General features: G+C 45.5%; 1 protein-coding gene and 1 long non-coding RNA gene across 2 annotated transcripts in view; one reads left to right on the forward strand and one right to left on the reverse strand.

Moving 5' to 3' along the window:
- The window catches only part of LOC129324397 (uncharacterized), an 83,135-nt gene extending 79,864 nt beyond the window's left edge, over positions 1–3,271 (reverse strand). Inside the window, exon 1 of the long non-coding RNA XR_008596532.1 lies at positions 3,134–3,271. This is a non-coding gene — a long non-coding RNA (uncharacterized LOC129324397). The remainder of the gene's footprint in view (positions 1–3,133) is intronic.
- Positions 3,090–16,477, forward strand: part of SYT7 (synaptotagmin 7) — a 285,478-nt gene continuing 272,090 nt past the window's right edge. Inside the window, exon 1 of the mRNA XM_054971645.1 lies at positions 3,090–3,155. Coding sequence (XP_054827620.1) covers positions 3,128–3,155 — 28 coding nt within the window. The 5' untranslated portion in view covers positions 3,090–3,127. The remainder of the gene's footprint in view (positions 3,156–16,477) is intronic.

Genomic DNA, 16,477 nt, shown 5'->3' on the forward strand with positions numbered 1-16,477 from the left:
TATCTTAGTTCAACACTCTAACCACTATACCACACATGGTCTTGTAACTGAAGTTTCTGAACCATCTTCACAGACAGCCATACACATAGTATACTACAGTAACATCAGATCTTTCTTCTCAAAAAAAGCCACAGCTTATCACGTTTTTTTCTTGTTGGGTAACAGCTAGCAAAGCAGCAAATCTGGTTAAAGAGGCTTTGTACAACACCTGAAATTTGTGCATCCAAACAGAAATTCAGATTGAACATCACCCCCAAGCAGAGAATCTGCTGCTCCAGGAAAAGTACAACCCCATACAGAATAAACTATAATCCAATTCCATGACCAGGACCACCACCTAACAGTACTTCTATCTTTTCTTGATTGAACTTCCATTTACTGCCTCCATTTACTGCCATTACTGCCTCCAGCCATAAGTTCCAGATGTCCTCTGCCTCACCTGACACAGGTAGAAAAAACAGAATTAACGAGTATCTCCATATTGAAGGATCCAACTCTGAGTGAGCTCTCCTAGTAGTTTAATGTAGCTGTAAAACAACACGAGAGAGTGAGAAAGAGAGGGAACTTCATGATACAATGGCCAAGTTGCCAAACAAGACTACCTTTTGAAAATGGTTGGCCAAATTTTATCAGAACCATTGGAGCAATGTGCCCCAATACCCAATCCAGCCAGCCAGTTCAGAAAACTACCCATGGTTGAGGGTACTAAGGCCACTGAGAAGAATTAACAGGGATGTGCTTTCATTGTCCCATTCTTTGCAAAAGTCCTCTGTCAGGGCAACCAAGGCAGTTTCCATTCTAAAGCTGGTCTGGAAACAGTTAAAATGGGCCTCAATAATCAGTTTTACCCAAGACCTCTTTGAGTTGGGTAGCCCCTTGAGAACCTTGCCCCCAAATGGGATATTAGCAACTGGTCTATAGTAATCCAAATCAACAGGCTCCATAGAGGATCCCCCACCCCCTAAAGGCCATATCATTCACTCTTAACAGATTCCCCACTCCTAGGCTGTTTAGGGCTTTGTAGGTTAAAACCTGCAATATGAATAGTGCCCAGAAACAAACTGTTAACCATTGGAGCTCTTTTAAGGGCTGGGCAGACATGCACACTCCTACTAAACCCATTCTGGATCAGCAATTGGTATACTAAAAGTTGCTAATGAGCATTTATACAGAACTTTCCCTATGTGCTCAAAACAGAACCAACAACACTGTGAAACAAGCTATCATTTCTTATCCCAGTATCAAAAATTGCTGGGAGTATGGAGCTGAGAAATGGTAGCTTCCTTAAAGTTTGTCTGAACTGAGATTTGAACCAAAGACTAAATATAACAACCCCAAGGCTAGAGTTAAAAGGAACTGCATATGGATTATTTATTTATTTATTTAAATTTTCTTTGGATTTCTATTCTGCCCTCCCCACGAAGGGCTCAGGGTGGATGCATGTCTCATTGAAATGAACCCAAAACTTGATTTCCAAGACTGAAACAAAACTACTGAGGGAACTTGTGGGAAACTGTTTTCAGTTGTTAGGCCTCCCTCTGACATTATACATCAACATACATCATTACCTCACACATCCTTGCAGAGGATATATCCTGTGGGTTGGGTTTCCCTTTGTTTACTGGGGTATTCATCCCCCCACTCATGCTTAGGAAATAAATCAGAATTAAAGGAAGCTCTGTGTGCATGTGTGTTCGATCACTTTTTTCAAGAATATCAAGACCTGTTTTCTCACACATAGAGTACTAAAATTCAATCACCTAGAAGAAAGCAGAAAAATCCACTCCTGGTTTTACCTATGATTATATTAGTGAAGAAATTCTGTGTTTAGCTTTAAATGTGAGAGATTATGCTTTCTTTCAATTTACTATAAAACAAACAAACCGTGAAGTAGAACTATATATTTACTGGAGGAGACTTTGGTTACAAAGAGAACTGGTTTCAAATGGACCTAGCAGCTCAAATGTTGTGGGGGAAGACTCTAGAATAATAATATATCTACAAGAGTGGAATCTATACTCGCTGTGAATCAACACTCCAGGACAACCAGCGAACCACCTATTTGTGAGAAAAGAAATGATCACACATGTCTTTAGTGGCCAGCCACTAGGGAAAAAGGGAGGTATATTTTTGTACCTGATAGCAATCACTTCTGGGTTGGATGGGAATCAGTTTTGTACAGATTACCAGTGGTTTTAGGGATATTCAGCAGCAAAAAGATCCAAAGTGGTCTCTGTGCCACGTGGACTGGTCTCTTCTCTCCTTGAGCCATCTTCCCTCCCTCCTGCTAAGTCATCTTCACTTGGGCACATCAGTAGGCCCTTTTGAATGTACTAGCACAACATAGTTTACCTGCAAACCGCCCCCCTTCTAGTGTGTACCACAGGTGCCCAGGACAGCAATCTACTGTGTTTTTCTTCCTACTTACTCTTTGAACATCAATGCATTGCTGTGAGCCATCGCGTTAGCAGTGAGCAATACCGCATCCCCCGAAGGATTGATTGCAGGCAATCAAAAGGAGCATCAATCTCCCGCGCTGCTGCTGCTACTGCTGCTGCTCTGGGCTGTGTCTTTCCATCTGTCTGCCTTGCAATTTCCTCTCTCACCAGCAGCGAGCAGCAAGCAGACGTGTGTGAGAGAGGCGAGCGCGAGAGGTGCGCGCAGGCAGCCTCACAGGCTCGCAGCGCGCGCGCACACACTCCTATCGAGGGGAGGGGAAGGGCTCCAGAGGCTTGGCATGTTCCTGTGTGGACGTGAATCAGTGAGCGAGCCCCGGAGCTGGAGGGCGAGCCCTCGCCAGTAGGCGCCCCATTCATTGCCTCGCCTCCCTCCTCATGCCGGCTTGCACTCTCTTGCAGCCAGTCGCCTGGGACTCCAACCTGTTTGTGGAGGTCACTCTTGGGCCGCCAGCAGCCTGTGGCTTCTTTTTTCCTTCGCCGCCACCTTGCAGCCTCCAGTGGTTTTGCTTCTAGGAAGAGGAGTCGGAGCTGGATATTGACTGAGAAGCAGCCCCGACGCCCCAGCGCAGTCTGGGACATAGCCCCCGCCCCCCGCCCAATTATATAGACGACCGGAGGGATTTACTTCTGCAGGAGAAGCCCGCGGGGCTGCAGGCACTGAAAAGAAAATGTACCTGGACCCAGAAGCAGCCAAAGGTAAGCACTACACATCCTCGGCGACCGGCTCGGCTCCTGCATACTTATCGGGGCAGGGACCGGCCCCTCACGCCATGCCGAGCGCTAGGTCCGAGCGCAAGTGGGCTGGACCGCCGCCTTTGTCTTGCGGGTGTGTGCTGTGTGCTTGAGAGGCGGAGGTCGAGGCGCCGCTCCGCTCACCTGGAGGAGGTGGAGGAGGGAACATGCCTGCGGCTGATTGGGCGGGGGGAAGGGAGGGGGTCGGCGCTTGGCTCGGAGGCGAAAAGGGGGTCAGGGACTTGCTAGTCGCGGCGGTTGCGAGGGAGGGAGCGAGGGCGGGCGGTGGCTGGAGGCGACGCAGGCTGCCCGGCAAGGAAGCAGCGACGCGCTGGGGATGGCTGGGTTGCGAGGAAGCTATGGAGCCCTGTGAGGAGCCTTGGCGGGAACTTCTTGAGGGAACCCGCGAGCCGCCTCCTGCCCCGCTGAGGAGCAAGCCCTGTCGCTAGCCCTGAGGAGAGGGGAACCAAATTGGGATTCTGGCCACACGAGGTGGCTGCGAGCGGAGAGGGAAGCGCCCTCTCCTTTTCTACGCCGCCGCGTTCCTTCTTCCCTGGCCAGGCTTCCTTCTGTTTCCCCCTCATGCCATTCTCCTCCGTTTCCTTTCGGGCGCCTTTCTCTGGACTTTACGGAGTTTCCCAGTTCCTTGTAGTTTGGGCAGAAAGTCAGTCCCCGGCTGCCGCTCTTTTCTTTCCAATGTGTCACTCGGCGCTGCCCCTCAGCCACGGCGACGGAGAAGGCACCTACTGTTCCTGGAAGAAAGCAACAGAAACCGAACACAGTCGTTGCAGACGCGCTTTCTCGCGCTTTGCCCCGGAGCAAGGCATCGGGGGCGAGGGGGGGGAGAGAAGTTGACTGGCTTGGCCTGCATTTTCTCCTCCTCCTGTGTCAGACTTGGGCTTCTGGCCACAGTTCATCTCTTCTACTTGCGCGTTTGCTGCCTGCTGCCCACGAGCACTCTGTCTTGAGGGAATCTGTCCAGGGTTGTGTTGGTGATAAAAGGCTGCAAACAAGACAGCTTCCAGGAGAGCAGCAGGTGTAAATGCATGCACTTAAAAATCCTTTTTATTCTGCAGTAGGGAACAAATTAACTCTGGTCTAGTATTCACAGTACTTGATGGAACACTCCACAGGTGTAGCACCCTTTATGGGGAAAAAGAAGCTTCTGTCCACATCCCATGTGGTTCAAGCGTGCTCAAAAGGTGTTTTAAGCACCTGAGGAAGTGGTGTAGTTTTCAGAATCCTGTTCTGATAAGGATGACTTAAGATGCAGTTAAAATGTTAGAGCTGCAATGAGGATTCACTTCCCCTTTTATATATTCTTGGTATTGCACTGGTCTGATTTCCGAAAGTGGCTGGAAACAAGTCATCAAACCAAAAACAATTAATGGGATGTGTGAGCAATAAACCTTACTTCATAACCTTACTTCACTTATGAGAACAGCCATTTAGAAATTATGCTTTGAAGGTTCATTCAGACTCACCGTGCAGTTCTAAGCGGAGTCACACTCTTCTTCCATTGAAGTCAGTGAGCTTAGAAAGGTGTAAGTCAGGTTCGGAAGGCTCTGTAAGTCTTTCCTAGAGAGCAGAACCTGCTGCTTCTACTGAGAATACTATGTGACTTCATTTAAGCGAGAAATGATTGAACTGGCAAAAGTTTTTTCCCTGGTTTCCATTGCATGGAAAGAGGAAGTATACCTCTGAGGAAGTATACCTCTGAGTATAGAAGCTTGGAGCAAAGAACAAGAGATGGCTGTTGGAACACATGAAACTGCTTTATGTTTTGTCAGATCAGTGGTCTATCCAGGTCGCTGTTGCCTAGACTAACTGGCTTTCCAGGATCTAATCTAGAAGTTTTAACATTACCTGCTATCTGATCCTTTTTACTGGAGATGCTGGGGATTGAATCTGTTACCTACATGCAAAGCAGATGCTTTAGTGCTGAGCCATAGCCTGTTACTTTCACAGACTATCTGAAAGCTTGGAAGCATCTGGCTGGCCAGGGGTAGGGGGGATGCTACTAGGTTGAATGGCCCGTTGAACTTATGTTGCCAGGCTTTTCTTACATTCGTATTTTAAACATTGCATTCAACAGTTGGCCTTAATGATATCTTTTGGCAATACTTGCCACAACCTAATTATATTGAATTTGGATATTATTTTTTTTCCTGTTTAGCATTTTGAAGTTTGCAGTCTTTTCTTTCTCTGCCTGTTCTTTGTTCAAGTGCAGGTATAAAAGGAACACTCAGCATCCCCCCTCTGCAGTGCTCACTATTAATGTGCATTATGTATATAATCCTTCATTCAGAACAGCTGTGTTTTTCTTCCCAGTCTCAACTCAGCTTTTGTAGGCCTCAGTTAATTTTCAGTACTCATCTGTTAATCCATTTTTCCTGCTGTATTAAGAAATAGGGAAGTCAAAACTGCACATACAGCTCCAGACAAGAGAGCGGGAGACCACTAAAGAACAGAATAGCTCTGCAATATTTTTCACATACTCCTTCCTATTTGCACTAGGTGATTTTTCACAGTTGCAACACACTAAGCAGATTATATTAAGGTGCCTATTGCTGTTCAAGTTTCTTTTCTGAGCTATCCTTATTGCAAATAGTAGCACTTCAGTTTCTGCCAAGTAAGTCCTTAATTATTGGACCTCCTGTATCATCATGATAACTTTTTGCTATGAAAACTGAGGACCAGTACATCATAATGGTGTGTGCACTGATACGGTCCCACATTCTGACTTTGATAGTTTTATCTCCCCACCACCACCATTATCTTTTATTTCTGTCAGGCAACCAAATCAATTAACTTGAACTGTCCTTCTCCAATTCTTGAAACTTTTGTGATCTGTTTTCCACCAAACATCTGCATTAACTAAAGCCTACCATGCTATCCATATCCTCCCCCCGCCCCCCACCACTCCGGCTGTCACTCAGGACAGTGCGCCAACAGTTATCTTTCACTAAAAGTTCTGCATAAATCTTTTCCCACACAAATGACTTTTCATTCTTTCTGCATTTATATTGGCATAATGTGTGGGCAGTCATCTTTTAATTAAGAGTCCTTGCTCATTAAGAAAAAAGACACAAAGCCCATATATGCCAAACCATATTCTGAATCAAAGGAATTGCCATGTTGGGTCAAATCCATAATTTATCATTCTGTGTGCTGAGTGTGGCCAGTCAAGTGTGTCTTGAGGGGTTCACAAGTATGTAGGGTGATGTTTGTTCATCATCCAGTATCTGATAACCAAAGAATGTATGTTTGAAAACAGATTATGCTTATCTAATCCTATTTAAATGGCTTTAAATTGGTGGCATCCCAAACTTTCCCATATTTCACTGACCCATGAGCTGCTATTTTTGTTCTACCACCAGTTTTCTAAAAAGGCAGAAATATATGCATGCAGAACCACTCCTCTCCCCCCCAACTGTTTCCAGGAATCTTGTGAAATAAAATACAGGTGAAGGAAATTTTAACTGTCAATAGCTTATACCTTGGAAATCTTGTTGGTCTTTAAGGTGCTCCTGGACTCTAATTGTGCTCCACAAAAGATATCTTGTACCTCCTATTGATGTTGATATCAGTATCCTAAAGACTTCTGTATCTAGTAAGCTCAGTATAAGCAGAAGATGCTTAGCAGAAGATACTATCATGCTGATAGAGTACCATTGTGCCTGGGGTCCTATTTTATATCTTGCATAGTGTAATGCATAATCCAGACTAGAGCACCCTTGAGTACATTTTACTTGTTCACTGTGTGGTGCAGACCATGTGGTGCAAACATTCTCAATGTCTAGAGCCTTCTGTTGCCCAAGAGAATAGTTGATTACTAAGTTCCAGAGAGCTTAGTCCATAGAGAATACCACCTTAGTCCTAAGCATGTTAACTCATAAACAATCCAACTAATTTTATGGGACTTCATTCCAGGAATGCATGTGTTAGGATTGCAGTTTGCACAATATAGTACAGTTTTTAGTGCACACATATACAGAAGCATGGGAAGAAAGACATTTGATTATTTCTGTCACGATACAAATGCGTCTTGCACTTTATTCCCTCTGTAGCCTTCAAATCCTATTGGGGCAAGTGGGAACTTAGATAGAATGTTCTTCGTACTTTCACTAACCTGCCATGTGACATAACTGACCCAAATAAAAAGCATCCTAGAAATCTGTTTTGATCCTGCCGATAGAATCACCAAATTAGAAATACCTGGGACAGCAGATGACCTGTTGTAGGCAGCAAGAGATTCAACATCCACGGGTTGAAACTGATTCAAAGACTTTAGTTGATGCCGAAGACTGCCATTTGATTATTATCAGAAGCTAGTGGCATACATATTATTCCCATTCTGCAGACACTCCATTGGCTACCTATCAGTTATTGGGCTCAGTTCAAGATTTTGGATATCACATACAAAGCCTTGATCCCTCATATGTTCAGGACTGACTCTTCCTTCCTATGCCTCGCCATGGCACCTTCAGTCATCTGAATAGGTCCTTCTGCCACCCTGCAAATGGGCAAAACCAGCAACTTCCCATACATGTGCATTCTTTGTGATGGCCTTCACCAAACGGAATTACCTGCCTGAAGAGTTCAGGAAGCCCCCCCCCCTTTCCTGGTTTTTCACAAACTATGTAAAACTGAATTATTTTGGAGGGCTTTTTTACACAGGTAATAGGGCTGTATTGTAAGGAAATGGTTCAGAGAGATACTGTGGTAAAGCGATAGAGACTGTAGACTATACTACTGCATACTGTCTGTTGCTGTGAGTTTCCTCCTAATTGCTAGTGTCCACATCGTTTAATATCTTATTGCTTGTGTTTTGTAACAGCATTGTTTCAGCTCTATATTTGAATTTCTGCATGCTTTCAAATTTCGGCAATCCATACCCTATTGAACTGTTTATTGAATCTCATCTATGGATCATATTCACCTACACTGTGTAATCCACCTTGAGTCTCAGTGAGAAAGGTGAACTATGAATAAAGTAAATAAATAAATGCATAAAATTTAGGAGAGTAGAAAAAGCATTTCTCTAAATAACCCTTTTCATCATTACACTGCACGTAGCTACTGTCTGCTATTTAGTGGTAAATGTTCATCCCACTTGAATACAAACCTCTCTGCAGATGTTAACCTACTAATTGAAAATAATATCAGATTCTCTAAGTTTATACAGCTTCTATTGCCATAACTGAAATGAATAGCATAGTTTGCTCCATCTAGAAACTGTTGCTAGAGTGCTTTCAAATTTGGCAGATAATATTAGTATTCAGGTAGAATCCTGTGTCCAGATTAGAATGCTTAAGTTCTACCAATTTCAGTGGAATTTATATCTATCTAGACACAAGGTGTTGCTGCTAGTAGAATGCTAGGTGCAGTAAAAAGTCCATTCTCAACGTGTATGGAGGAGTGACAGAGAACAGGCAGCGTTTGAATGAAGCACTAGCAATAATGATGGTAGGAGATAACCTAACGTAGTTGGAGACAATGCATATGAGTTGGTGAAGGAAGCCACATAAAAGTTCTTGTGGAAAAGACCAAGGTTTAGGAAGGGTTTTTAAAAGAGGGCCAGTTGACCTAGGGACACTTATAGAAGAAGGCATGGTGGGGAAAGGGGGATTAATAGCAAATTATCCTGTAAGGAGTAAGATGAGCAAGAGGGGAGAATAAGAGTAAAGAGATAGATGGGGCAGAATGGTACTCTTAAATATGGAAAGTAAGAGGAACCTGAAGCAGCTGCCCTTGTAGTTCAGATCCTCTTTTTAGAAAATAGTTCATGGCATGAGAGACAGCATGCTTTGGGTGGAAATACCCAAATAGAAAACTGGGAAGATTCTGGTAATTCCTTTGAAATTTGCGTCAAGAGAGCGCAGGTCTAGCCATTGTCCAGGACAGGAGAGATAAGAAGTGGTGATGGTTCCTCGGAGGGGGAGTGTGACACGCTCCTGAAGTAGGTGGCACGATATCTGTGTTCGTAGCCGGCCCCAGATTGAGCATGGCGGTCCTTCTTTCCCCTTTACATTGAGAACGGTATCACCTACCTGGAAGAACCTGGGATTGAAATAACAGCATGAGAAGAATGAACAAACTAACTAAAGGAAGTATTTGAAGGACTAGAGCTGGACTGAGTTTCTACCAAACCTAAGTCCATTTGTATACTGCGCCGTCTTTGGATTATTGTATGTTTAGGAATTGTAGTTATGAATGGATTTGTAACACTGTTTGAAGAAGTAAGAGGCATGTGCACTTTGTAAATCAAATATTTATTATTATAAGAGAGATTTTGCACATTGAGTGTTGTTGCTTCCTGCAGGGAATTTTCCCTTCTTCTTTCCAACCAAGATCAAATATGAAGCAGTCCAGGCACATAAACCACGGATTCCAATGACTCTACACTAATGTGCATACAAGAGGAAACAAACAAGAGGAACTTGATACAGGAAAGGAACTATAACCTAATTGCCATTACTGAAACTTGGTAGGATGAGAGACACAACTGGAATACTAGGATTGAGGTGTACAACTTGTTTAAAAGGAGTAGATAACAACAATAACATTCAATTTATATACCACCCTTCAGGACAACACCCACTCACAGCGGTTTAGAAAGTATGTTGTTATTATCCCCATGACAATCACCCTGTGAGGTGAGTGGGGCTGAGAAAGCTCTGGAGAGCTGTGACTGACACAAGGTCACCCAGCTGGCTTCAAGTGGAGGAGTGGGGAATCAAACCCAGTTCTCTAGAGTCCCATCGCTCTTAACCACTACACCAAACTGGCTCTCAATAAGGAATGGTGGAAGAGTAGCACTGTATGTCGAAGATGTATATACTTGTGAGGGAATACCTGAATCTGAGCATGGAAGGTCAGTTGAAAGCCTCTGGGTAAAAATAAAAGGAGGAAGAAATAATGGAGATATTATGGTGGGGAGCTGCTACAGACTACCAGGCCAGGCAGGAGACTTGGATGATATACTCCTAGACCAGATTACAAAATTTTCAAAGAGATGGAGCATAGTCATCATGGGAGATTTACCTTGATATCTGCTGGAAGTCAAGCTCTGCTAAAAACATGTCTAATAAATTCCTGGCTTGTCTTGCTGACGTCTTCATCTTCCAGAAAGTAGAGACGGAAACAGGGGGGGTCTGCTATTTTGGACTTGATTCTCACCAACAGGGAAGAACTGGTTGATGAGGTAAAAGAAGTGGGCACTGTAGGAAGTAGTGACCATATAATTTTGGAATTTAAGATCTTGGGTAAGGGAAAGGCTGAACATTGTCAGACGTATAGGTTGGATTTTAGAAAAGCTCGTTTTGACAAGCTCAAAGTCATGCTGGGAAGAATTCCATGGTCAGAAAAACTCAGGGAGAAAGGAGTTCAAGATATTGAAGGCACAATCACAAACTATTCCAATGAGAAAGAAAAATGGGAGGTACATATAGAGCCAGGGTGGCTCCATAAACCGATTTCTAAAGATCCGAAAATTTAAAAAGACACATTTAAGAAATGGAAGGAGCACTGTATAGCCAAGGATGAATATAAACATCTTGCCAGTGCTTGTAGGGACAGTGTTACAAAGGCTAAAGCTCAACATGTGGTTAGGCTAGTGAGAGATGCTAAACCCAACAAAAAAGGGTTCCTGGGTTACGTTTGGGGCAGGAAAAAGAATAAGGAAGTGTTAGGCCCATTGCAAGGAAATGAAAGTGAGATTTTAACAGGTGATAAAGGGCAGAACTGCTCAATTCCCATTTTGCCTTGATCTTCACTTGCAAGGGGAACTGCACTCACCCTGGCAAAAAGGGAACAGATGAGGAAGAAATGGATTTGCAGCCTAGGATTGACATTGGGGTGTTATGTAAACATCTAGCTTCTTTAAATGAAATCAGATCCTCAGGACCAGATGAATCTTTGAGACTTATTGGAGTACAAGTGAAGTGCCAGAAGATTGGAGGTGGGTAAATGTTGTTCCCATCTTCAAGAAGGAAAAAAAAGAGGAGCCAGGTAATCATCGACCTGTGAGTTTGACGTCCATATTTGGCAAGGTCCTGGAACAAATAATCAAACAGTCAGTCCTTGAGCATTTAGAAAAGACAGGTGTGATTACTGAGAGCTAGCATGGGTTCCTCAAGATCAAGTCATGTCAGACTAACCTTATCTCCTTTTTTGAGAGAAATACTACTTTGGTGGATCAGGGGAATGCTGTGGATATAGTTTGTTGATTTCAGTACGGTTTTTGATAAGGTAATTCTGGTTCACAAGTTGGTAACCTGATTTGGATCTTATTACTGTTAGATGGATTTGTAACTGGTTGACAGATTGTACCCTAAGAGTGCTTGTAAATAGTTCCTCATCTTCTTGGAGAGAAGTGACAAGCGGAGTACTTCAGGGATCTATCCTGGGCCCTCTATTGTTCAACATCTTTATAAATGACTTGGATGAAGGAATAGAGAAGAATCTCATTAAATTTGCAGATGATACTAAATTGGTAGGGGTTGCAAAAACAGTAGAAGACAAAAGCAAGATTCAAGGTGATCTTGACATGCTGGAAGACTGGACTAAAATTAATAAAATTAATTTCAAGACAGATGAATGTAAAGTTCTGCATTTAGGTAGGAAAAGTCAAAGGCATGCTTATAGGATGGGGGAGACCTGTCTTGGCAACAGTACATGTGAAAAGGATCTAGGGGGTCTTAGTAGATCATACGCTGAAAATGAGTCAGCAATGTGATGCTTTAGCTAAAAAGGCAAGTGTGATTTTAGGCTGTATCAGCAGAAGTATAGTGGAATCTTTTTACTCGGCTCTGGTTAGACCTCATTTGGAGTACTGTATACAGTTTTTGGCACCAAAGTTTAAGAAGGATGTTGACAAGCTGGAACGTGTCCAAAGCAGGGCAAAAAAGATGGTGAGGGGTCTGGAGACCAAGTCTTATGAGAAAAGGTTGAAGGATCTGAGTATGTTTAGCCTTCAGAGGAGGCAACTGAGAGGTAATATGATAGCCATTTTGAAGTGTTTGAAGGGCTGTCACACAGAGGATGGAGCAGAGTTGTTTTCTGATACCCCAGCAGGTTGGACCAGATACAACGTGTTAAAATTAAATCAAAAGAGTTTTTGGCTAAACATTAGGAAGAACTTCCTGACAGTTAGAGCAGTTCCTCAGTAGAACAGGCTTCCTCAAGAAGTGGTGGGCTTTCCTTTTTTGGACATATTTAAGAAGAGGTTAGATGGTCATCTGACAGCTGTGATGAGTCTCTGACTTAATATAAGAGTGTACACAGATCAAGAGAGGGAGGGCATGAAGAGATGAGCTGGTGCTTGGCTCTCGTGGCCCTTTCTTATATGCCCAGAGTAATGCTGATTAGACATGGGCACGATCCCAAAAAAATTTCCGATCTAGCCGTTCATGGATCTGGGCTGCCGCCAAACGCAGGTAGCCAATTCTAACCGATCAAGTCTCGTTTCCGGTCCAGAATTGGGAATCGGGGAGGCCAAAGCGGGAGGGCGCCCCTCTGTTTCCAGCAATATAGGAACGGTGGTTGGTGGCAGTGGCCGCCAGGCCTGGCGGGCAGGGGGAGGCAGCGATGAGTCGCCTCCCCTTAGGGAGGGAAGGGACATTCACACACACACACACTTAGAGTAGAGGGGGGGGGAGTTTTTAACCCGGCAATGAGCCGCCTCCCCTCAGGGAGGGGACATTCCCAGGGCCGGATCTACGGTTGCCAGCGCCCAGGGCAACCGTAGTCAGGCTCTTGCGTGCGTGTGCTCCCGGGTCGCCCCCCCCCCGCCCACACAGCAAGCTGGCTGTCCCAGTGCGCTGCAGAGCTGCCGGCAGTGCGAGTGGCTTGGAGGCTGCCCGCGCCGTTCACCTGCCCCGCAAGACAAGGGGCGGCCGGCTTGCCCACGCGCCCCTTGTCCTGGGGAAAGACGAACGTGCGGGTGGCCTCCCAGCCTCCCGCGCTGCCTTTTGCCTTTCCCCAGGACAAGGGGCGGCTGGCTTGCCCACGCGCCCCTTGTTCTGGGGAAAGATGAACGGTGCGGGCGGCCTCCCATCCACCTGCGCTGCCTTTTGCTTTTCCCACAAAACGGCCGCCCCTTGTCCTGGGGAAAGACAAACAGCGCGGGTGGCCTCCCAGTCACCCGCACTGCCTTTTGCCTTTCCCCAGGACAAGGGGTGGCCAGCTGGCCCACGCGCCCCTTGTCCTGGGGAAAGACGAACGGTGCAGGCAGCCTCCCAGCCACCTGCGCTGCCTTTTGCTTTTCCTGCAAGCCAGCCGCCCCTTGTCCTGGGGAAAGGCGAACGGCACGGGCGGCCTCCCAGCCTCCCACGCTGCCTTTTGCCTTTCCTTTGTGCCCATGGCTTTAGAACACCCCCTTCTCCCTCCCTCCCCTGGGTTGCTGCTCCGGGGTTGGAAGGAAGCCTGCTAATCAAGGAAAGCTGGGCTTCCATTCGTGTTTTGAGGGCAACTGAAGGAAATAAATTACTGGTGTCAGAGTGTCTGCAATTCCGAACAGAAACTGACCCATCCGATCAAGTCCCAAACAAGCAGACTCCCGACCGCTGGATTGGATGCCGTGGACGGAACCGATTAGCTGAGTCACGATGGTGCAAATGCCAAAATCGGGTTTTTTTTGAAATCGTAATTCCGATCGGGCCCATCTCTAATGCTGATTGCCACTCTTGGGTCAGGAAGGAATTTTCCTCCAGGCTGGATTGGCCAGGGATCTTGGAGGTTTTTTGTCTTCCTCTGGGGATAGAGCAGGGGCCACTGAGGGAGGTGGGGAGGGGTAGCTGTGAATTTTCTACGTTGTGCAGGAGGCTGGACTAGAGAACCCTTTGGGGTACCTTCCAGCTCTATGTTTGTATCTGAACATTGAGATAACTGGACAGAAAAAAGTGTCTTGTTCCTTTAATAATGATTTAACAAGTAGAAATAGGCAGTTGGAAGTTTTTCATCACATGAAGTTAAGTAATATTAACTGGTTAGTGCTGCAAATCAAAACAATATTAAAGCTACAACTAGATGAGCCAGTTTAAAAGCTGGCAACCTAACATTGAGCACAGCTATCCATTAAGCACTCTCACAAGATCTTGCCACATTACAAAATGGGCATTGGACAGCAGGATTCAAGGAGGGACCAGTTCATTTTGAACACAGGATTGATCTGGCTTCACTCCCCCTCCCTTCTATTGGCCATTTATTCAGACGTTATGGACCCATAAAGGAGTATTTCAATATTATTGCGGATTAATTAATCTGGACTAAACATTTCTACAATGAGACTTAAAATTCATGCACATGTATTGAAAGTTGTAAAATAAATTCATTCCTCAGGTGAATATCTTATACTGTAGATTACCAGGCTATGACTATAATTACTCGACATTAAGTACATCCATTTTATCGCCCTGGCGACATATTCACCAGCCTGGTCCAGGATCTGTCCTGATGGTGCGGATTGTTGTTGAAGAGCAGGTAATGTGTCCCTGGATATTGAACTGCTGAAATGTTTGCTTTTTAAAGTGGCATAACAAATAAGTAGACTCAGATCCTGGCCATTTTCACACTGGTTATTTGCCCCAAGCTTGATGCTCTTGGGAAGTGGGTTTTCCCCCTACCTTCCTCACAGCATCCTGATGCATTTGTGAACCTCCCAGGATTTCCTTGGCTTTTCTCTGATGTATGCCAAACATCCTATTCTCTGAAGTTTAGGAAAGATCACATCAGGGCTTGGGTTGGATGCCATGTGTTTGAGAAAGTGCCCTGGTGGTACATGGTGTGTGTGTGGGGGGGTGGGTGAGTCGCTGCTGCCAGGGGACTGGATCAGAGAAACTACAGGAAACCTGCCATGTGGAAATCTTGTTGCTGCTGAGCTATATTGGCAGCCACAGTACCAATAGAGAAACTGCACAAGCCTGCTGTCCCTATGGAAAGCGCCAAAGGTATCACACAGGGTGTTTACAAATATGGTAGACTTCAGGTGGTCAGCTAGTATGGGAAACAATGTAGGCAGAACTTTGTTGCTTGACAGGCTCCTGAAAATGAGATAAAGTAGGCAAGATGATGTCTTATGGTATGCTTGTCTCTGTTGAAAAGTGTAGACAAGGGAGGAGGGTAGCCTTTTCCTCTACTCCCTTGCCCATTCAGTTTAGTGACGTGTGTGCGTAAAGAGTCCAGCAGCACTTTTAAGACTAACCAACTTTATTGTAGCATAAGCTTTTGAGAACCACCACTCTGCATCTGATTAAGAGAGCTGTGGTTCTCAAAAGCCTATGCTACAATGAAGTTGGTTAGTCTTAAAGGTGCTACTGGACTCTACTATTTTGCAACTACAGACTAACACGGCCAGCTCCTCTGGATGTGTGCATATGTGCTCTTAAGCAGCAGCCGACTTACAGCGACCCCAGCAAGGGCGATCGAGCCAGTTGAAAAGCGGAGGTGGTTTGCCAGTGCCTTGCTCTGCAGAGCCTTTCTTGGTGGTTGCCCTTCCAAGTACTGCTTAGTTTCCGAGATCTGACAAGATCAGGCTATACCATGCTGCCTCCCCCACCACCCTTTGTTTAGTGACAAATTATTATTATCAGAACACCTTGTTCCGAGTAGACCATCATCATTTCCCCTGTCACTCGAGGGAGGGTCGATGGGCGACAGAAGCAAAGGAATCAGGCCCTTCCTTCCCCGTTGCAAAACCCTGCGCTCCACCCCTTCTGGCTGACGACTTATTAAAAACCTCTGGGCTTTGCGGTTCCTCTGCTGCCCGCCCATCGCAGTTGTAAGAAGAACTCGCCCAGTGGCAGCAGTGATCCAAAGGGAGATTTTTAAAAGGAGACCGTGCGAATTGAGTGTATGTGCCCTTCCCCCTGCCGGGGGTTCGTTGAAGAGGAGGTGACGGAGAGGCTGAAAAGGTCCGAATGTTTGAAGAGCAAGTGTCAGGGGATGTCAGAGCGGGTCTTCAGAAAGGAAGGTGACGCCAGAAAGCTCGAAGCTAGGCTGGCTAAAAATAAAATGAAGCAACATCAAAAAGGTTGCAGCCTGTGGCCTTTGTGCCCACGGAGTAGCAGTCGGAACTCACAGCCAGAGAAAGAGGCATCCGCCGCCAAAGCAGTTAAAGACTGAACGACTCTAACTCGCGAAGGGTCCCTGGAGGACAGACATTTCCATGCATGCGCGGCTTGCACGCTCCCTTTCGCTCCCCTCAGCGCATTAAGCGCTTCTTGGAGCATGGGCAAAATTAGCCGGCGGGGCGTGGTTTGCGCCGCAGGAGCCTGACGAACAAA

Source organism: Eublepharis macularius, chromosome 2, assembly GCF_028583425.1.
Source record: "Eublepharis macularius isolate TG4126 chromosome 2, MPM_Emac_v1.0, whole genome shotgun sequence".
Taxonomy (NCBI): domain Eukaryota; kingdom Metazoa; phylum Chordata; class Lepidosauria; order Squamata; family Eublepharidae; genus Eublepharis; species Eublepharis macularius.